Raw genomic sequence first — 23,367 nt, forward strand, 5'->3', positions numbered from 1 at the left:
ATTATGATCCCTCGTATAAAGATCATGGTGTAATTTTGTTTGTCATCCACCATTATTTTTATCCCAAGCGAAGGCTCTCCGCTATTTTCCTATCTTCTTCATCATTCGAACATCTATCATTCCCCATTGAGCTACCTAGAATTTGATTATCTCTTCCATCTAAAATTCATCTGCAATTCGATTGAATCGATTTTTAACATGTTTTTTCGTGTTAATCATGTGAATGAAGGCTTCGATTTAGGCCATCAATGGCAAACATATAATCATATGAAAACTCTTACAAGTGTTTCAAAAATTTGAGCCTACTTTGAACAAGCCCAACTCAAATTCCACTCATTGTCTGAAAACTATTTCCAAAATCAAAGACTTCCAACTGCCATCTTCATATTCAACCAGAAACGTCGGCCAAATAGATTCCAAAACCTAGAAGTTAATAGAATTTTCAAAATAAAACAACTACTAGCATTTGATTATATGAATTTCAGCAAATAGAGATTAGATTCACTCTTGGGTCTTCTTCTTCTTCTTCTTAGTTTCATCTGTAGCTGCTTCATCTTTACTCTTCTTTTTCTTCTTCTTGGCTGTTCCATCATCCTCGTTTCCTCCATTTGTTTTCTCCTCTTCGTGATCCATCTCTTCCTCCATCTTCCGTTTCTCTTTTTTCTTCTTTTTCTTCTCCGATTTAGATTCCTCCGGTGCATCTCCATTTGTAGCAGCAGCTGGAGCATCATCGGTTTTTGATTTCTTTTTCTTGCTTTTCTTTGCAGAGGTTTCATCAGGCTGTACTTCTTCCATTTCCGTATCTGTACAAGACACGCAGTAAAATAATCAATAAGAATGTCATACACAGAGAGAGCAGACGTGCAGCATGTTCAACCTCCAGTAGAAACCAATGAGTTCAGGCAGCATATCGAATCAAAGACTTGGATGTGAAGTATCACCCTTTTGTCTATTGACTAAATATCCTTTTAAAATGTGAAATAGACAATTAAAATTGTAAACGGAGTCACAGATCAGTGTACCTTTTCTCTGAGTACTTTCAATCGCAGATTTCATCACATCAATGTTTTTTCGTGGCGCAACACCCTTGTCATAGAATTCAAGTCGTTCCTCCACTTGTTCCCGCAGTTTCTCCCCAAAAACAGTGCTGCCCCTCTCTGAAAACAAGACAATCGACATGTATTACGGGAAAACTTGCAGTGTAAGAGAAAAGAAGATAAAAGATTACCTGCAAAACAATCTATACGAGATGCAATTGAACACTTATTTGCAAGATAGCGTGCCATTCTGCCCTTGTTTTTTGCAGATGCTCGACCAATGAAAGAAGAATGGAAAATTAGACCATACTTGGGTGTGTTTCCACGTGTTTTTAGTGCCCTGAAGCCAGCAAGCAACGAGTGAAGCAAAATCTTAAAACATTCGATTAGGGGGAAAGTCTCGATAAGAGCATATACTTGGATTACTATACAAGATTTTAGAAGACATGAATCAAGCTTGGTTCAAAGAGGGCCTAAATTAGCGTTCCATGTGTTTCCGTACTGCATCACTTCATAAGAATAGAGAGAGAGAAGCAAAATACCTGAAAAGGGCCTTCTCTGCACCAAGAATCTGGAGAGTGGAAGAGGGGCACTTAGCCAAATTCGTGAGACTACCGGCATGAGATATCAAACGGGCCCCAACAACTTCCCCGATCAATGATGCTAAATTTGGTGCAATGTCATTCATCTTAGTCACAAGATAGTCATAAAGATTCTTTCTGTACTCGGCAAGATCCATTACCCTCTGAGCAAAAAGCTGAACATTAATCAAATCAACTGGGGTCAAATCCTGTCCTGCAAATGAGTAGGAGAAAAGGAAAAGGTAATTAGGATTATGCGGAGAAAAAAAAAGGTTGAACTGAAACATAAATGCAAGATGTGTACCCATTGAAGCTTTGCCAGCTTCTACAATTTCTTTTGCTTTGTCCTCATCCCCGAGTATCTCAGTTAAGGCAGGGACATGTTCTTCAGACAACTTTGACTTGTCCTCTATAAGCTTTGCAACTCTAGAATACAGATAATTATCATTGACAATCTTTACCAACTCGGGGAAATGCCAAGAGTACCACTCCCTGCAGGAAGAAATCAACCAGGGGATAACTGTTATATAAAATTATGCATGAACACGCACTGAACTAAAAAAGATGCTAGCTTCAGGGTAAAGTGATACAAACCTCACTCTCATGGAAAAGGAATTGATATCCTTGTCAAGAGTATCAAGAAGGAAAATTGCTTGAATAACCATATTGTCAACTCGATTGACATTGAACTTTACCTTCGCTCTACTGTAACTGTGAGCCAAACCAAGCTGAGCTTTCTCTAAGTCCCCAGACTACCATGTTTAAGAAGAGACATGAAGATCAACGTGAAGCAAACGAGGAAAATAAACACTTGTAAAAGAAACATAAATAACTATGCAAACCTTTAGGTCCTTGATAAACTTATCGAAATGCAACCGCACGCCACGAAGAAGCTCAAGAACAAACTCTCCACTCTGACATGGAATTTTAGTTGTCTCAGAGATGTGGGAACCAAGCTTAGGCTCTGCAACTCCCAAGCTGAACTTTGGCTTCTTGCCTTCCTTCACTTTTGGGAGATTCAGCTCCAAGAAACTCCTCAACTCATCAGTCATTAGTCCTGCCAAATGAAACAAAACATAACCCAATAGTTAACCCAACCTGAAAAACAAGCAAACTCATTTCAAATGTGTCATAAAGAGACAATAATTCAATTAGTTCAGAATGATTATTAAGCATTAAAACTTTAAGAGGAACCTATCTTCATCAGATATCACAAAAATCAGTAAATGAAAATGGAAAACCCCTTTATTTCTAGTATCCCAATATACAACCGAGTAAACACGATAACTTATATAAAAGAGCAACTAAAGCTTTGCAATCTTGTACTAACAGATGTCTTTGCAGAAGACATACATATCCATAAAAAATAATCAAAAGAATATAACTGGTGGCAACATGAAAAACACACATGGAATCTTGAAGAAAACGTAAAATGTTATGATACCTTCGGAAACAGAATTGCATTGATTGAGACCATCGAGAGCTGACTCAAAAGGCTGAAACGCAGTTAGTTGGACCACTTTGCCGAACCGGTTCAGATCAGAAACGGAGTTCCTGACGGCCTCTGTATTTTGACCGATTTCATCGAGCCCGTGAGCCTGGAACAGCGCGTACCCTGAAGATGACTCGAACAACAAGTAGAGAGCCATTGAAGAAAAGCTCCAGAAACCCAAACCACAGTGAAGAGAGAGCTTTGTTAGCTTCAAAAACAATCAAAGCCAACTGAAATAGGTGTGTCTGGTTGTCTATGGTTTGGAAAATGAACTAAGAGACATGGAAGTTGGAACTAGGGTTTAAGGCTCTCAGGCTTTTATACCGCCTGCAATTCTTTTCCAAAACTTCGGATTAGTCCTTGTTTGTTTTTCATTTGTACAGTTTAGTCCTTATTGCTTACAATTCACTCTATATTAACTTTAAGGTAAATTATAATCATTAACACTTAATTATTGTTTTTACTACTAATCTTTTAATTTTATCAATTAAGCCACGTAACTTTTTAAGTGTTGCCAATCAAACAGTATGTCGTTAATATTTAACGGAGGGACTAACGTGATAGTTAAAAATTTATATAATTTCACATTTATCCATCATTACTTACACATTATATCAATTTGATCCTAGTTTTAATTTAATTCAAAAAAATTCGTATCATTCAATCTAATGATAATACATGCCATAATCTGATTGGAAAATGAGAAAATAAATAAATAAATTTTGGAGTTTATGAGGGCTCAAATATAGGTTTGTGGAAGAAAGGCCAAGCACACTTACTATTAGGTTAAATGTCATTCTTAGTTCTGGTTTACATAAGGTGTATATATCTTATAATAGAATAAATTGTAGAAAAATAAAAAAAATAAAAGTAATAAAATAGGACTTAAATCTAAGTCAATTGAAAATTTCGATAGCATCTAAACCACTTAAATAAATTTAATATTTTATTTTTAATTAAACATTATATTAATGTTATATTTTAAATAAAAAATGAATTTAATATTTTATTTAAATAAATACCGTATAGCTCAGCCCAATTAGGTGAGTATAAGTAAGGGTCTTTAGCCGGCCCATATTTATTTAGTAGTTTATTTAATTTCTTATTATTTTTGTTATTGAACAAAAATTATCCAGTTGATAATAAAATATTAATTAGTGATGTATACAAAATATTCAATTATTATTAGTAATCTCAAATTGATTGAGATGATATATAGAATACTCTCAAATTCTTTTTTTTTATTAAGTTATGACGATTATAAAATAGTATTTACTCTCAATCATATTACAATGAACGCTCAATCACTCATGTTTTCATCGTTGGTGCTCGAACCCATAACCTCTAAGAATAACATTCATTCCTTTAATCATTGAGTTAATTTGGTTCGTGCATAATAATCTCAAATTATTTTAAAATTTTAATATTCTTTTATGGGTTAACTACATGATTGACGACTTATGTTACCGTTTTGTCCATTTTTCCTCATTAATTTCAAAAAATATAATATATGATCAATTTTGTTTTTATTTAATTAAGACGTAGTCATCACGAGTTAATTGTCGTTAAATATTTTGGTTTAATCATACATTTGTTCCATATTGTTTACATATTATTTCAATTTAGTTCTACTTTTAATAAATTAAAATAAATTTAATTCTCCAATCGAATGATGTCACACATCGCTGGTACCACGTGTCGTGCCATGTGTCACCATTCGATTTGATGACTAATTTATTTTAATTTAATATACTTTATTCTTATTTTAACTTCAAAATATTTCAACATAAAATATATTATAAGTAGGACTAAATTAAAATAAATTTAGTCATCCAACCTCATGGTGGCATGTGACACCGGTAACACATGAAATTATTCGATTAGAGGATTAAATTTATTTTAATTTATTAAAAGTGTGACTAAATTGAGAGAATATATAAATAATAGAGATCAAATACGTGATTATACCAAAATATCATGTTATCTAATTTGTTAAATGTTGACGACATTTAATTCGTGGTGACATTATCTTAATTAAATAAAAATAAAAATTATCATATATTATATTTTTTGAAATCAACGAAGAAAATTATACAAAACAAAAACAAGTAATTAATTGTGTAGTTAACCTTCTTTTATACATGTAACATATCATAATTTTTTTACATGTTTTAAGTAGGGATAACAAAACTTGAATTGCCTCGTAGATTATAATGAAAATACTTTATATGAGATAATTGTATATTGAGTTTTATGTATTTAGGGGAAATTATTATAATTTTTTTATTTTTTCAATTAATTTTTTATTTTGTTGAATAAAAATATTGAGATAAATACTGAACATGGATAAAAGTGGTCCAAGGCCATTGCTGGCTTCCATTTCAGTTTATATCATTTTTATTGGCTGGATAATGCTGGTATGGCGTCCCATCATCAAACTACATAACGTGGTAAACATGTCTTATAATATATACTATTTCTCAAGGCAAAAAATATTTTTTTTATTCCCTCCCGTTTCAAGACTTTATCCTATTTAATCTAGATCAACCCGTGTATTATCCCAAAATTGTAACAAGTGATTAAAATGTAAGTTTTGGAATTTTGGTGGCTAAATTAGAAATTTGGAATAGTTCAAGGATCGAAGTGATATTTTTTTCCAAAAAAATTCCATAAATGAAAAGTTTATCTTTAAAGATGGAATTGTTACGAATTAAGATTTCGATTCGATAAAATATTCTGTTATCCGGATCGAATTGGAACTCTACAAAAATTTAAAGGAAGGTATTTGGAGTTAAAAAAATTATATTGACATTTTAATTGGTAGGATTTGAGGTGGATTGGTGGAAATTGCATTATAGAGTGGAAAGGTGCAATTTAGTGACTAAATTGAATTTATGGAAAATTTCAAGGACAAACATGAAAAATCAAGAATATGATATTTTTGTTATAGATAAGATGATGTAAGGTATGATGTCATGGAGTGACAAAGTTGTTATTATTAAGATTCATTAATGGCAAAAGTGTCATTAAACAAAAATGAACTTTTAATTCATTTTAAATGATTTTTTAAACATATGTAAAGGATGATGATTGCTAGAATTTTCAAGAAAAAGAGAGTTCTCAATCAGCTTGCTACCGTGAGCTTCTGAGAAAAAAAAATCTTTTTAAATTTTGAGCCATTTTTCTTAGGATTTTGGCTTAGGTATAATAGAAAAGTTTATCTCTTTCATTTGGTGTAAAAATCTTCATGTTTCATGATTGAATTTGGAAGATGTGGTTGAAGGGGAATGTAATTCTTATGATTTAAGGTTGGTTTTTGATGTTACAAGTGTTATGGAGTTAAAATAAAGCTTGGAAATGTTGATTTGTGATTGAATTCATACTTGAATCAAATTGGAAATCTTTGAGATCCTACCCTAAAGTGTTCGGCTATGGTATTAAAGGGTGAGAAAAATTGTGAAAAATTATGTAAGGGTTGAAAATGATGTAGGAAAGATTCTATAAGTCTTAAAAAGTTATAAGGGCCCTTTAGTAATTTTGTGAAAGTTGACAGACCTATTCGGAAATTATGGGATCAATGTATAATTGTGCAATAGTTGTTGTACCATGCTGTAATAAAAGTTAGAATGTGAAATTGAATCATTTTGGAAACTTGCCAAGTTTGATGATTAGTTGGGGAAGTTTGGAAAGTTTGGAGGGTTTAAAGGTAATTATGCAATTGTAAATGTACTAGATTGATTATGTTGATCCAATGCTGGAATTTTAAGTATTGAATTTTAATTTAGCAAAGACTTAAAGACCATTTCGAATGAAACGAAAAAGTTGAGATGAATTCTAAAAGAATTCATAATTTGTGGTTAAAAATGCAAAGTTCATGTGAAGTTTTGATGAATTTGGTTTAAAAGGAGATTGAATGGTCAACTTGAAGTATTAAGGTTAACACAGATTTTGTGACATGAAATTAATATCAAATAAACATCGAAAGATTTTAAGGAATTTATTTTCTGATATGATAGGAAACAGTATAAAACTATATAGTTGATGCCTAACACTATTATTGATTTGGGTGTTCTAAATATTGTATTATGATTTACGTTACTAATTTATTATATTGAAAGAATTGAATTGAATAAGGTTTTTTTTTAAAAATAAATTTGTACCGGTTTTTCAACTATATAATGTTTGTAAATGTTATGTGACATCTTTAACTTGTATTTAAATATGTATACGGAATCTTCCTAAAATTCGTTCCTAAAATTCGGAATCTTCCTTCCTTCCAAATGGTCTTTATATCCGGATACAATATTAAAATTATTATTTTTATATAATCATTGTTATTTAATATATTAATTGATTATTTAAATTGAATAATAGAAAAAATCATTTGTAAAAAATCTTAATAAATATTTTATCTTATTAGGTTAATCGATAATTTAAATTATGAAAATTACACGAGTGGTCCCTGATTATAGGTATTATTTTATTAAGTCATTTTATTATTAAAAGTTATAAAATGGTCCTCAATTATAAGACATTACTTTTTTAAATCTCTTAACTATTAAAAGTAACAAAATGGACACTCGACTATTCATTGTGTTTAGAACTCGTCTTTTTTCGTTAAAAATTTGATGGCAATTTTAGTTGAACGTCAACCTACTGGCCGAGATATGATATAATATGAACTCACAGTCTCAAACGACTATCATTTCTCGGTCATAAAGTTCACGCTTAACTCAAACTACCATTAAATTTTCAATAAAAATTATGAGCTTGGAACACAATGAATAATCAGGTGATCACTTTGTAACTTTTAATAGTCGATGACTTAAAAAAGTAACATTATATAGTCATAGGATCATTTTATAACTTTAAATAGTCAAAAGACTCAATAAAATAATATTTTATAATCGAGGGACTATATGTGTACTTTACCATTTAAATTAATTTAATAAACGTTCAATTACCGTGCTGCAATCGTTGGTGCTCGAACCATAAACTCTAAGAACAACAACGGTTTATTTAACCATTTGAATAAATGTATTTAAAGATTAACATTTGAACATACTGTTATTTCTTGGTTAAAAACAATAGGAAAATTAGTTTTGACGATTAATTAAAAGAAATTTTGAAGTATCTTTCGTCATTGTTTCCTTTGAAGATTCTATTTATACACGAAAAGAACACCCAGAAATTCAACCGAGTTCCAATCCTCCTTCATCTTCATCGTCTTTCGCGTTTTGAAAACTTTCCCGGCACTTTCTCGGTAATACCATAGCCATAGGCAAAGTCCCAGCTCATTCTATCTATATATAAACGTGGTTTCCCATCACCCATTTCTGCAAATCCAACCTAGAAATATTCAACTATTTCATCTTTCTGCAAATTTTCCAAGAAATCTTTTCGTCCATTTCCTTAGTGAGAAAAAAAAAACATGATGAGAAGCGAACAATACGAACGTGTTCTTCGTCACTTCGACAGAGATGGAGACGGGAAAATCTCGGCATCGGAGCTTACCCATAGGTAAGCCTTAATGGGCGGCGAACTGAAGTTAACCGAAGCCAAGGTGGAAGTCGAATCGTTGGATCGGACGGCGACGGGTTATTGGGGTTGGAGGATTTCATAGGGTTGATGGAAGGAGGGGAAGAAGAGAAGATGGATGTTTTGAAAGAAGCGTTCGAGACGTACGATGCCGTTGGGAACGGGTTCATCACGCCGATGGAACTCAAGACAATGTTGACGAAACTCGGTGAGTCGAAATCCATCGATGAATGCAAGGAGATGATCAAACGATTCGATCTTAACGGCGATGGTGTTATCAGCTTCGAGGAATTCAAGTTGACGATGCAATGACTCCATGGCTGGTTCGTTGCTTGCTCGATCTATGATTCAGCGTTGATTTGACATTGTATCTAATTTTGAATTAATTCTTTCGAATCTCATTCACATTTTTTAAAATCATTCGTGTTGAACATGCATATTTACATATAAATACGATAATACAATTCTTTAAAGATAGTTTACGTAATAAAAGTTTTTAAAATATTTAAATATATTTATATTTGATTCTCATCAATACCGAATTAGAGATGATCATGACTTGAGTTCGATTGGATCAATTTTTGGTCCACCCGAACCCAACTCAAGTATACATCCTCATATGTCATTTGACCTTTAAAAAAACTCTGTTCGACTTCTGATTGACCATATATTTAGGATTAAATCGATATCCAATCCGACATAGAAACATATACATAAAGAACAATCTTACTATCATTTTCAAATCGAGTAGATCTAAGTATTTTTTATCATAAATTTAAATTAATTCAAATTATTGTCAAAAAATGGGAAAATTCTAACCCAACTCGCACATTTAAGTTCGGGCGATGAATTTGGTCACCCTGTTGCAATAATTTACTGTTTACAAGCGGGAAAAACACGGGGAGGAAAATTAGCTGACCCTTTTTCCCATAAGTAATGGGGTAAGGGGAGGTAGGATAGTAGGTTGCCCCCAACGCCAGGTTGAGAGAGACCTCTACATTACGAATTGCCCTCCGTAAGACTCGATCCCACGACCACACGGGTTTTTAGGTGAAATTGCCGGATAGGTCCTTCCATTATAGGAATATATTCAAATTAATACTTAAGTATTACATGGAAGAATTTAATGCTTCTATCATAGGGATACGTTCAAGTTTGTCTACTTATGATTAAATTGATCAATTTAGTTATTGTATTGGTGAAAAGTATCATATAATATTAAATTATAGACCATTTGATTATTTCTATCGGTATAAATAATAAATGAATCCCTTTAATAGTTGGATGATTAATTTGAACCGATTATAATAATAGAGATTCACCAAATACTTTCACCATATAATATATACAATCATTGAATTAAACGACGATTATATCATAATTTCCAAATTTCATAATGACGTGTTGTCATTTAATTTATTAACGAAGCATATAATCAATCAAATCCATCGATAACCGATGTACAAAAATCCACTAAATCAAGGATGAACTTAGGTGGGGCCGGCGTTTCCCGAAAAATTAAAATTATCATATGTTTTATATTTTTCTATGTATTTTGCATTGAAATTTTTTTTCGTCCTCCTAAAATTTTATAAGTTCAATTTCACCTCCTAAAATTTATAAATTCAAATTCGTCCCCTGACATAAATTTTTGCGTTTATCCCTGCATCAACCCTAATACATTTCATTTGTTTGTTCACCTAGAAATGGAGCTTCATCCGCTAGAAGGTCAAAACATACAGCAGCTTGCCTAAGCTTCCAATGTCGATTTGTCATCGTATATGTTCTTAGTGCACAATTATGAATAAATTTTAAGGTTTTCTTAGTATATTTAGATTTTCATATTAGATGACATTGTTATTCAAACGTTATCAAAGCTTTAATTTCCAACATTAATTTGATATGGACTTCAAATTTAGGTGAGCGTGTTAGGTACAAGAATACTTCTATTGCATATTGTCGTAACCGTCTTTCGGTTGGGCCCCGGAATTGGGATTCGACTTGAAAAATGTGATTGGAGTCGCCACCGATTATTTATTTAAAAAATAAATAGGTTAATCGGATACCTTATATCTTACCTGATCTGCGTCTTACCAAAGATATGTCGGATTCGGGAGTCGATTACGGTCAAGGAAGGATTAGCACCCTTGAACCGCCCTTTCGGTACTACGTAATTTGCCGGTTGTCTTAAATTAAGAAAATTGTAATTTAAAATTAAAAGGTAAAAATACGATCACAATTACTTACCTTAGATAGTTTTAAAGGTGTGGCCTTAATAAGGTCAAAAAACCATGTTAGATAAAAAGGTAATAGATAAAAATGTAAGAAATAAATAAATTAATTAAATTAAAATAAAGAGAAAACAAATTAAATAAAAGATAAGATAAAGAAAACAAAGATAAAATAGTAAGTAAAATAAATTAAAAAATAAAGAAAAAGAAGAAAAAGAAAAAAAATATAGAAATAAAACAAATAAATAAAAAAAGTAAAAATAATATATATATAAAATAAAAAAATAAAAAAAGTAAATATATATATATATATATATATATATAAATTAATAAAACTGATAATAAAAATAATATATTTATATATATAATCTAAAATAAAAATAAAAATATATACTAAAGTAAAAAAGAAAATATATAAAATGTAAAAAAAATATTACATGAAAAAGAAAAGAAAAGAAAAATAACAAAACAATTAAATAAAATGAGTAACAAGAGAAATGTACTTATAAATAAAGTTAAATAAATAAAATAATAATAATTAAAACGTAAATGTAAGAGACCAAATCAACAGTAAAAAAGATATTACCTTTTATTTATTTTTCTAATCGTTTACAATAGCTTTGCCTTTGTATCTTCTCGTGCTTTCCTCTATGTTTTGTGTGTAAATCGTGTCTTACAATGGTGAGTTACAATGGCTATTTATAGTGCTTGTGGATCTTATCTTTAGGAGTTTAAATCATAAAATTCTATCCTATTTTTTGAATCCTAGCAAAATTCTATCATATCTTTAGGAGTTTGAATCCTAAAATTCTATCCTATTTTTAGGAGTTTGAATCCTAGTAGGACGAAAAATGTGTGTTGACAGCTGCCCCTCTTTGCCCATAGTCGTGTAACGGGGATAGGGCAAAGATTAAAAGACACACTTTTCGTTCAGTGGAGTTGAAAATTAACTATGATGTTTCAATAACTCCCTGTCGAATTGAGTTACGGATGACTCCTCCATCGTGAAGTCGAGTTCATCTTGAAATGATATGAAATTAAAGCCGTAGTTCGGAATTTGAATCAGCACGTGGCTTCCCGTTACCCTTCGGTCTTCTTCTCGGTTTAAAGACCTTGGATCGGAATAGAACTGAGAAATCTTCATTGACAGATAGCTTTTTCTTGACTTAAGCTATGCTGTTTGAAAATGTTTGCTTGTCACTAAGGCACGGCTAACCCAGGTCCTCTCCTCGACTTGAAAACCTCGACTGCAACCGGAAAGTAGTGCGATTGATGTGTCATCGAGCTGAATGGAGTCGAACTCGACAATTTTGATGGCAAATAATCCTTCTTTGAGTTGGATATCCTTCGTCGTGAAGTTGAAATCCAAGTAAGTAGCATTGTTCCAAGTCCAATATCCTCCGTCGTGAAGTTGAAATTGGCTCTGGAACCGGAAAATTGTTTGTTGACAACCAGCCGTCCCTTCGTTGTGAAGTTGAACTTGTGTTGTCTCGAGTCCAATATCCTTCGTTGTGAAGTTGAGATTGGCTCCGAAATTATTTGTTGACAGTCAGCCGCCCCTTCGCTGTGAAGTTGAGCTTGTGCTGTTTTGGGTCCAATATCCTCCGCTGTGAAGTTAAAATTGGCCCTGAAACTGGGAAATTATTGTTGACAACCAGCCGTCCCTTCGTTGTGAAGTTGAACTTGTGTTGTCATAGGTAGCATGATATCCTCCGTCGTGGAAAATCAGCTTTGAAATTGGAAAGTCGTTCGTTGACAACCAGCCGTCCCTTCGTTGTGAAGTTGAACTTGTGTTGTCTTGAGTGGCACGATATCCTCCATCGTGGAGTTGAAATCGCAGATGGCCCATTCGTTGTGAAGTTGAGCCTTGACTTGAATATCCTTCGTCGTGAAGTTGAAATCCAAGTATTGTATGTTGCGGGTGGACACAATTCCCTTCGCCGTGAAGTTGAAACCGTGGAGACCCCTTTATTGTGAAGTTTGGCTTCGAGCTAGATATCCTTCGTCGTGAAGTTGAAATCCACTCTCGAGCAAATTGTGTCGCTTTGAGTTCAATATCATTCGCCGCGAAGTTGAAATTGACTCTAGCTAAAACCTGAAAAAGTTATGCATATATGTGATGCTATGGATGCAATGCTCTTAGGTGTGCCTAAAATGCATATGCAACATATGTTATTTTTTGGGCTCAGGAGAGAAATCTCGATCTTCGGTTGCTTCTCTGGAATCTTAGTTCTGGAATCTTCAAGTTCTAATCCCTGATCTCGAATTCTTCAAATGTTCAAATCTGATGTGCACATTCTATTTTTTGATTTGAGAAATACTTCTCGACCATCCCAAGTATGTGCCTGAGCTGAGTGTAACGGTTTAAATGATGCTTCAAGAGAAGTTGTCTTAAAAAAGACAAAATTCATTTCAATGGAAACGATCTTAAAGATATATGTTGTTTCATGAGAAACGGCCTCAAGGGAGACAAAATTTTGTTTTAAAGGAAATAAACTCAAAGATTTTGTGTTTCAAGAGAAACTGTCTCAAGGGAGACAAAATTTGTTTCAAGGGAAACAATCTCAAAGGTTTTGTGTTTCAAGAGAAACATTTTCAAAGGTTTTTTTGTGTTTCAAGAGAAACAATTTCAAAGGTTTGTTTTTGTGTTTCAAGAGAAACTGTATCAAGGGTGACACAAAAAAACATATTCAAGGATTGATGTTTCAAGAGAAACTGTAACATCCCAAAATACGGGTTAGTGACCAAAATTGTAAAATTTCAGAATATGGTGATTAAAGTATAATAGTTTAATAGTTTAATGATTTGTTCGGAAATATTTCCTAAAAGTTTATAGTAATTATCCAAAGAATTAAAGGGCAAAATGGTCATTAGACTTGAAAATTATAATTAAATGATATATATATGGATAAGGATGGGAGATTTTCCAGAAAAATCTCTTCTCTCTTTTCTTCTTCATTTCTCTTCTCCACGTGTGAAGCCAAGCAAATGTGAGTTTTCTCTTGAGCTGAGTATGTGCTGAAATTTAAGTTTAGTTTTGATTATTAGATGCTAAGTAAGATTAAGGAAGGATTAATTTGCTTTAAAACAACAAAGTGAAGAGTTTATGAGGATTTAAAGATTTGAAGTTTTTGAATGAAATATCGAAATAAAGTTTATATTGAGAATTGAAAGTTGAATTTGACTTGTCATCAAGTTAATTAAGGGATAGGAAGTGTTAGAATAGGAATTTGAACATGTTGCAAAACTAGTATAATTTTTGCAATTACATAGGAATGACTAGATTTGAAGTTAAAGAAGTGATTATGGAATAGAAATAAGTTTAAGTATGTGTATGAAAGTTAGGAATATTAATGGAAGTGAAGTATGAGGTATGGAGCTGAAATGAAGTGAATTTTGAGCTCAAAAATGTGATTCTGGGCAAGGGGAATCGGTACCCATTCAAGGGGAACCGATACCCCCTCAAACGAACATAGAATTCCAGAATGCCAGAGGGGAACCGATACCCCCACAGGAGGGAACCGATTCCCCCCTAAATGAAAATATAGAATTTGATTCATTAAACCGGTTTAAGTTATTAACATCAAGTTTAAAGTTTAGGCTTCTGATAGTTGTTTTGAAATGATATATTTATGTAGATATTAAGCCTAAACAAGTTCCGGAATAATCAAAGGATTATAATCGAATCAAAGCAAAGCTAAGGTGAGTGCAATTTATTTTGTACTTATTTTATTAACATTGGCTTGTGATGAGCCAGTGATGGAGTTACTATGGTAAGAAGTAACTTCTAAATTGTTATGTGATTACCATGTATGCATTAATACATAGAAATAGATGGATGCTATGTTATATGAATTATATGCTTAAGTGAAAATGCAACATATGATATATGTTATTTGACATGACATGCATGGTTACATGAAAGAAAGCTATGTGACTACATGTATATGTGAAAGAAGCTATAAGCTTATATGCACATGTGATATATGTGATATGAATTACATGAAATGATTTACATGAATACATGTATATATATATAATACATGTGATATGATATGAGATATATGGTTACACATACATGTGGTATGTGACAGAAGAGAAAGAACAAGTGATACGAAAGGTATAAATAAATGCCCATAGTATATGATACGAGAGCTATAGGTATAGTTGGCATGCCAAGAGTCGAGGGTTTTACCTATGTCTTTCGAGACATATGGACAGTATACCTATGTTCTAAGGAACATATGGACAGTTTACCGAGGATCTTTATGACCTCTGGACAGTTTACCGAGGATCTTTAAGACCTCTGGACAGTTACCGAGGATCTTTATGACCTCTGGACAGTTACCGAGGATCTTTATGACCTCTGGATAGTTATCGGGGTCTGTGTGACCTCTGGATAGTTCCTTCAGGACATTTATACGAGCTGTGGTGACAGCATTAGTGCACAACCTCAATGTACTCACATATCTCTATTCTCAATAATATACATGGGCAATGAAATTGAAAGACAAATGAAAGTGAAAGTGATAAAATAAGGTAAGTTGCATGTGTGCATGACCTGATTGTATATTGTTATCATACCATAGATTCATGCATATTGATATGTAGTGATTCCATGATATGAATGCACATACATGAATTATATGTGTTATATGATGAGTATATGGTAAGTGGAAATGATTATTGATAGTGTTTGTATATGTATGTCTTTTATTTATATGAAATGATATATGGTTATATTATATGTTTTATATGCCTCACTAAGTCTATGACTTAGCGTGTAAGTGATTTACACGTAGGTACCAAGAACGAGAAGTGAAAGAATAGAAGTGGCAAAGACAGTATCACAACTAAAAGATCAGATCAGAAGTATTTGACAAAGTATGTATTTGGTTATGTATAAAGTGTTGGCATGTAATAAGTCATTAAGTACAAGCACTCTGATCAAGTCTGTATTTTGTTTTAAATAAAGTTTTAAATTTCCCGGGATTTTTCTTAAGAGTCAAGATTTGAAAAGTCAATGTGACACGTCGGACTCGTATCCGGGTCGGGTACGGGTTGGGGGTGTTACATTTAATGGTATCAGAGCTACGGTTTAGCCGATTCTAGGCTAAAAACGAAGTCAAAAGTGTTTTAAAAAGTATACATGCCAACGAAATAGTGAAAACTTCTTATCTAATAGAAAGTAAGTATACTGTTTTGCTAATAGAATGATATGATTGTATTTTATTAGATGTCTGGACAAGACAACTCCCGAGACGTAGCGGGAAATGATAGATTAGCTGAAGGTAGTAATTCACCTGCCCTGGCCAGGCAAGGTGAAGGACAGACACTTTCGGGAGTGCCTGTGCAAGACCAAGACGTTTTCTTTAGAACGTTAGATGCGGTGTTGATGCGTTTCCAATCTCCTACTCCTTCCACTCCGAGAAGGAATATAGCAAAAGATTTAAAAGGATTAGGAGCTCCTGAATTCAAAGGTGAAGTTGAGGAGAGTCCTGTTGAAGCGGACTTTTGGCTCAATGACGTAAAGATTATGCTAGATGGACTTCATTGTTCTGATATGGAAAAGTTAGACGGAGTAGTCTCCTTGCTTCGTGGACAAGCGAGAATATGGTGGACGAACGTTACTCTAAGAATGACAAGTGACCAAGTGACCTGGTTCTTGTTTTTAGAAGAGTTCAAACACAAGTATATAGGAGACCAGTTCATCAAGCAAATGAAACAAGAATTCTTGAATCTGAAGCAATTGGATCACACTATATATGAATATGAGTGTGAATTCAATAAGTTGAGTCGTTTTGCGGCTGAGTTAGTTCCAACAGAAAAAGATGCATGCGAATGGTTTGTGGAGGGCTTACGCCTGAGATTAAAGGAGTGTTGATTGTGTTAAATCTGTCCTCGTTTCAAGAGGTAGTGAATCGTGCAAAAGCTCTTGAAAGAGCTCAGAATGAACGTTATGGGGATCAAAGAGTTCAATCTTTTAAAAGAACGGGGCCTTCATCGAGTTTAGTATCACCCAAAAGAAGTAGAGATTCTGATTTTCGATCTCAAGCACGGTCAGAGTCGATGACATCCTCCGCTAGAGGATCAAGTAAGATGAGAGATAGACAGACTCAATTTGTAGAGTCTGGTGAGGGAAGAGCACAATTGAGACACTGTCAGAATTGTGGAAGATATCATGGTGGGATATGTAGAATTAAATCTGGAGCTTGTTTCCGATGTGGGGAAATAGGACATTTCATGAGAGATTGTCCATTGAAGGACAGAGAGCTTGCACAATCAGAACGATCTGTTTTGATGTCTCAAAGAGATAGGGGTAGAGGTAGAGAAAGAAATCAAACAGAATCTTCTACTCAACAGGAGATGCGCTCCACTGCTAGAATATATAATCTTAATGATAATGAAGACTGTGAGGACCCAGAATTATTAGCAGGTATCTTTCTAGTGTGAAATAAATACATTATGATAATGATTGATTTAGGCTTGTTTGTTCATATATTAGTAGTAAATGGGTGAAAGAATTGAGAATTCAATTAGAAATTATTCATAGTAATATGACAGTGACAAATTTATTAGGGTACAGTGTGTGGATAAGTAAGATTGGAAATAAACCAGTTTTATAATTACCATAAAAATGTTAATTATAATTGAAAAGAGTAGAGTTAAACAGTTTAGATGAATTGGAAATTATAATGTTAGAGGATTTATATCGTTCTGAAATAGAATAGTTTCTTTGCTGCATTGATAAGATAAGGTATAGGTGATGATTCTTATAAGGAGAATATTAAAAGATCAAATGATGCAGAATATGGTTATAGAAAGGTTAAAGTAAAATACATTGGAGATGTGTAGACAATATCTTATCTCCTGGTGCAATGAAAATTCGAGGACGAATTTTCTTAAGGGGGAAGATTTGTAACATCCCAAAATACGGGTTAGTGACCAAAATTGTAAAATTTCAGAATATGGTGATTAAAGTATAATAGTTTAATAGTTTAATGATTTGTTCGAAAATATTTCCTAAAAGTTTATAGTAATTATCCAAAGAATTAAAGGGCAAAATGGTCATTAGACTTGAAAATTATAATTAAATGATATATATATGGATAAGGATGGGAGATTTTCCAGAAAAATCTCTTCTCTCTTTTCTTCTTCATTTCTCTTCTCCACGTGTGAAGCCAAGCAAAGGTGAGTTTTCTCTTGAGCTAAGTATGTGCTGAAATTTAAGTTTAGTTTTGATTATTAGATGCTAAGTAAGATTATGGAAGGATTAATTTGCTTTAAAACAACAAAGTGAAGAGTTTATGAGGATTTAAAGATTTGAAGTTTTTGAATGAAATATCGAAATAAAGTTTATATTGAGAATTGAAAGTTGAATTTGACTTGTCATCAAGTTAATTAAGGGATAGGAAGTGTTAGAATAGGAATTTGAACATGTTGCAAAACTAGTATAATTTTTGCAATTACATAGGAATGACTAGATTTGAAGTTAAAGAAGTGATTATGGAATATAAATAAGTTTAAGTATGTGTATGAAAGTTAGGAATATTAATGAAAGTGAAGTATGAGGTATGGAGCTGAAATGAAGTGAATTTTGAGCTCAAAAATGTGATTCTGGGCAAGGGGAATCGGTACCCATTCAAGGGGAACCGATACCCCCTCAAACGAACATAGAATTCTAGAATGCCAGAGGGGAACCGATACCCCCACAGGAGGGAACCGATTCCCCCCTAAATGAAAATATAGAATTTGATTCATTAAACCGGTTTAAGTTATTAACATCAAGTTTAAAGTTTAGGCTTCTGATAGTTGTTTTGAAATGATATATTTATGTAGATATTGAGCCTAAACGAGTTCCGGAATAATCAAAGGATTATAATCGAATCAAAGCAAAGCTAAGGTGAGTGCAATTTATTTTGTACTTATTTTATTAACATTGGCTTGTGATGAGCCAGTAATGGAGTTACTATGGTAAGAAGTAACTTCTAAATTGTTATGTGATTACCATGTATGCATTAATACATAGAAATAGATGGATGCTATGTTATATGAATTATATGCTTAAGTGAAAATGCAACATATGATATATGTTATTTGACATGACATGCATGGTTACATGAAAGAAAGCTATGTGACTACATGTATATGTGAAAGAAGCTATAAGCTTATATGCACATATGATATATGTGATATGAATTACATGAAATGATTTACATGAATACATGTATATATATATAATACATGTGATATGATATGAGATATATGGTTACACATACATGTGGTATGTGACAGAAGAGAAAGAACAAGTGATACGAAAGGTATAAATAAATGCCCATAGTATATGATACGAGAGCTATAGGTATAGTTGGCATGCCAAGAGTCGAGGGTTTTACCTATGTCTTTCGAGACATATGGACATTATACCTATGTTCTAAGGAACATATGGACAGTTTACCGAGGATCTTTATGACCTCTGGACAGTTTACCGAGGATCTTTAAGACCTCTGGACAGTTACCGAGGATCTTTATGACCTCTGGACAGTTACCGAGGATCTTTATGACCTCTGGATAGTTACCGGGGTCTGTGTGACCTCTGGATAGGTCCTTCGGGACATTTATACGAGCTGTGGTGACAGCATTAGTGCACAACCTCAATGTACTCACATACCTCTATTCTCAATAATATACATGGGCAATGAAATTGAAAGACAAATGAAAGTGAAAGTGATAAAAGAAGGTAAGTTGCATGTGTGCATGACCTGATTGTATATTGTTATCATACCATAGATTCATGCATATTGATATGTAGTGATTCCATGATATGAATGCATATACATTAATTATATGTGTTATATGATGAGTATATGGTAAGTGGAAAGGATTATTGATAGTGTTTGTATATGTATGTCTTTTATTTATATGAAATGATATATGGTTATATTATATGTTTTATATGCCTCACTAAGTCTATGACTTAGCGTGTAAGTGATTTACACGTAGGTACCAAGAACGAGAAGTGAAAGAATAGAAGTGGCAAAGACAGTATCACTACTAAAAGATCAGATCAGAAGTATTTGACAAAGTATGTATTTGGTTATGTATAAAGTGTTGGCATGTAATAAGTCATTAAGTACAAGCACTCTGATCAAGTCTGTATTTTGTTTTAAATAAAGTTTTAAATTTCCCGGGATTTTTCTTAAGAGTCAAGATTTGAAAAGTCAATGTGACACGTCGACTCGTATCCGGGTCGGGTACGGGTTGGGGGTGTTACAGAAACTGTCTCAAGGGAGACAAAATTTTGTTTTAAGAAAAACATGTCTTAAGATAGACAAAATTTGTTTCAAGAGAAACTGTCTCAAGAGAGACGAAATTTGTTTAATGTAAAACATATTCAAAGATTTTGTTTCAAGGGAAACTGTTTTCAAAGTTTATGTTTCAATAAAAACTGTCTCAAAGGAGACAAAATTTGTTTCAAGGGAAACTATCTCAAGAGAGACAAAATTCATTTCAAGGGAAATGTTTTCAATGTTTATGTTTCAAGAGAAATTGTCTCAAGGGAGACAAAATTTTGTTTCAAGGGAAACTATCTCAAGAGAGACAATTTATTTCAAGGGAAATGCTTTCAATGTTTATGTTTAAAGAGAAACTGTCTCAAGTGAGACAAAACTTTCTGTTTCGAGGGAAACTATCTCAAGCGAGATAAAATCTTGTTTTAAGAAAAACAATCTTGAGGGAAATAAATATTCTTTTGAGTAAAACAGTCTTAAGTGAGACAAAGTCTGTTCTAAGAAAAACAATCTCAAGTGAGATAATCATCTGCATTAAATGAGACTGTCTTAAGCAAGACAATCCCATCTTCTCCTGAAAGATCTGTAAAATGTATCGGGATGTAACTATCATGATGATGGATGTTTGATGTATGCCAAGATGAAATTTATTTACTGTTGAATTTGCCCTCAAGAGAGGAAAAAAATCAAGGTTTTTATTGCTCATGATGATGAATGCAAAGATGCAAATTTCATACATCATGTATGTACATGTTGATGTATATGTTGAGATGTGAGGGGAATGGTTGCGTGTGTAGTCTTCATTCTATCTCTGACTCAGTTTGTCTTCATTTCCACCAGGGTGTACTCTTGCAGACCTCAATACAATTTTTCCTTCCCCTATCAAATTTTGCCCCAAAAATGGTTTCCTTTGCCTCTTTTTCGATCTTGAGCTTCGGAGCGATTATTTGTTGAATTCCAAGATATGCTTCCAGAGAACTTATCTTGTTTGAAAATGCTTTTCTTTTTTCGAATTTTCAAAATTTTGAAAAATATCAAAAGGAACTTTTTGAAAATGTTACCTCTTTCTAGGTTTCACAATTGAAGCAAATCATAAAACATGAGTTCATTGGATATCAAAAGAATCAATCACTCTTTTAATCTTTGATAGCTGCAAATCTTTGATAAATATCAAGATCGAAAAGTTGGTTTAGAGGTGGGTTTGTTTCATCGATTTGGTTATCGTGAAGATCATGGCATGCTTCTTTTTCTTGATTTGGTATTTTGATCGGAGGCGAACAAAATGACACAACTAGCATAATCAATGACTAGACCTTTCAGAACACTTCTGTTTCAGTTCTCTGAAATCTTCCATTTGTTCAAGTTTCGTAAGCTCTTCTAACAAAGGTAGTGCAGAAATATCGGTCTAAAAATGAAATTCTTGAGTGCTCGTGTGAATTTGACTATAACAGGTGTTTCTCAACTCCCTTAGTCTATTATTACCGAAAATTTCTTTTTTAGATAAATTTGATTTATTTTGCCATTGTCTGACTAGCTGAATCCATAAAGCCGGGGCGTTCAACCAATTGCTTTAGAAGGACAACTTATAATCACTTTTATCAGGTTTAACTGAAGGGTTCATCTCATCACAAAGTCTTTGGCCTGACAAAAGCAGTGGAGCAAACACCGAATTGCCAAGTGTCCGAGCAATGTCATGGTTTGAATGTAATCTATTCATAAAGCCAGGGCTTTCGAGTTTTCTCTATAACCAATTGCCTTAGTGGAATAGCTCAGCTTTAGAGGGACAAATCACTGAAGGGTTCGTCTCATCACAAAGTCTTTGGCCTGACAAAAGCAGTGGAGCAAACACCGAATTGCCAAGTGTCCGAGCAGTGTCATAGTTTGAACATAATCTATTCATAAAGCCAGGGCTTTCGAGTTTCCTCTATAACCAATTGCCTTAGTGGAATAGCTCAGCTTTACGGATTTAATTTCTTATGATTGTCAAGAAAAACCTGTTATAGTCTAGGTGTTTTTTGAAAGTCAAGGGATCTCATCTTTAGAGTTCAATTTCCAAACAACTGACCTAAACTAGATTTGCTTACTCGACTATTACATCTATGAAGATCATTATCATCACTGAACGTCATAAACAAAGGTATAAACCAATTAGTTTTGAAATCTCATGTGTTAGTTGCCCCATTCTGTTCGCTCTTAATGCATGTCTGAATGCCAGACCTTGGATGGACTCTTCATGAGAAGAGAAAACTTAGCTCGGTAAGAGAAAAAACATGTAATCTGATGATCTTTTAAATTAGGACCAAGGGGTATTTGTTTTGCCGGGTTCAATCTTGTCATTTGTCAAAGATTTTACAACCTCAATTATTAAACAGTTTTTAATTGAGGTGATATTCAAGGAATTCAAGATTAAAATTTGCTCATCTCCTAAGAAGGAAGCATTTTATTTAAAATGTTTAAACGTCAAGTGACTTAAAAATGTTCACGCATAAGAAGTACGAAAGAAAAACAAGTTCAAACAAGATGATATGATTGATAATGCAACAAAATTCCTGACGGATGCCCCATCTGACTCTCGATCAGAATGCCCCATTACATATTGAAAGTGAATGCCCCTGAATTGATCAAATCTTGGACCTTATGTTTCAATGCCCCACAATTCTCAGTGGTGTGCCCTGAGCTCCCAATATGATAGCTGCATACGGCGTTAATATCATGACCTTCAGGATATGGGGCCTCTTTAGGTTTGGATTGAACTAGAGTCACAAGATTTTTCTCAACTAGCGTTGAGAGTAACTCCTCATATGTCATTGGGATTGGACTGATGCAAATCTTTTCTTTCCTTGGTCCTCTCTGAGTTTGTTTAGAAGTACTAGACGGTACAACTGCAACAGTTTTTGGACTTGAGACCGTAACACCTTTGTTGGCGTTGTAGGTACTGACATTGTTGATATCTCCCTCAATTCTTCCTTGTTTTATAGCTAGCTCGATCATCTCACCAGCCATAACTAGATCTGAGAAAGTTCCCGATGTAATTGCCACCAGGTGCCCGAAGTAAGGTGCCTTCAGGGTTTGTACGAACAATTTTCTAGTTTTTTTTTCATCCAGGGGTGGATGAACCTGCACAGACAAATCCCTCCATCGTTGCGCATATTGTCGGAAACTCTCATTATGCTTCTTTTCCAGGCTTTGCAGCATAAC

The 23,367-nt window shown here is 33.4% G+C and overlaps 1 protein-coding gene and 1 pseudogene across 1 annotated transcript; one reads left to right on the forward strand and one right to left on the reverse strand.

Moving 5' to 3' along the window:
- Positions 1-387: 387 nt before the first annotated feature.
- Positions 388-3,398, reverse strand: LOC120200228 (nucleolar protein 56-like). The gene is made up of 8 exons (XM_039201127.1): positions 3,063-3,398; positions 2,461-2,675; positions 2,213-2,370; positions 1,923-2,110; positions 1,580-1,832; positions 1,229-1,377; positions 1,023-1,157; positions 388-803 (listed from the first exon to the last, which is right to left on the reverse strand). Exons 1-8 carry the CDS (start codon positions 3,265-3,267, stop codon positions 502-504), a joined length of 1,605 nt encoding a protein of 534 aa, XP_039057058.1. The 5' UTR covers positions 3,268-3,398; the 3' UTR covers positions 388-501.
- Positions 3,399-8,474: 5,076 nt separating this feature from the next.
- LOC120200046 lies at positions 8,475-8,960 on the forward strand (annotated as a pseudogene).
- The last annotated feature ends 14,407 nt before the right edge of the window (positions 8,961-23,367 follow it).

Source organism: Hibiscus syriacus, unplaced genomic scaffold (genome assembly GCF_006381635.1).
Source record: "Hibiscus syriacus cultivar Baekdansim isolate YM2019G1 unplaced genomic scaffold, ASM638163v2 tig00005929_pilon, whole genome shotgun sequence".
NCBI classification, from domain to species: domain Eukaryota; kingdom Viridiplantae; phylum Streptophyta; class Magnoliopsida; order Malvales; family Malvaceae; genus Hibiscus; species Hibiscus syriacus.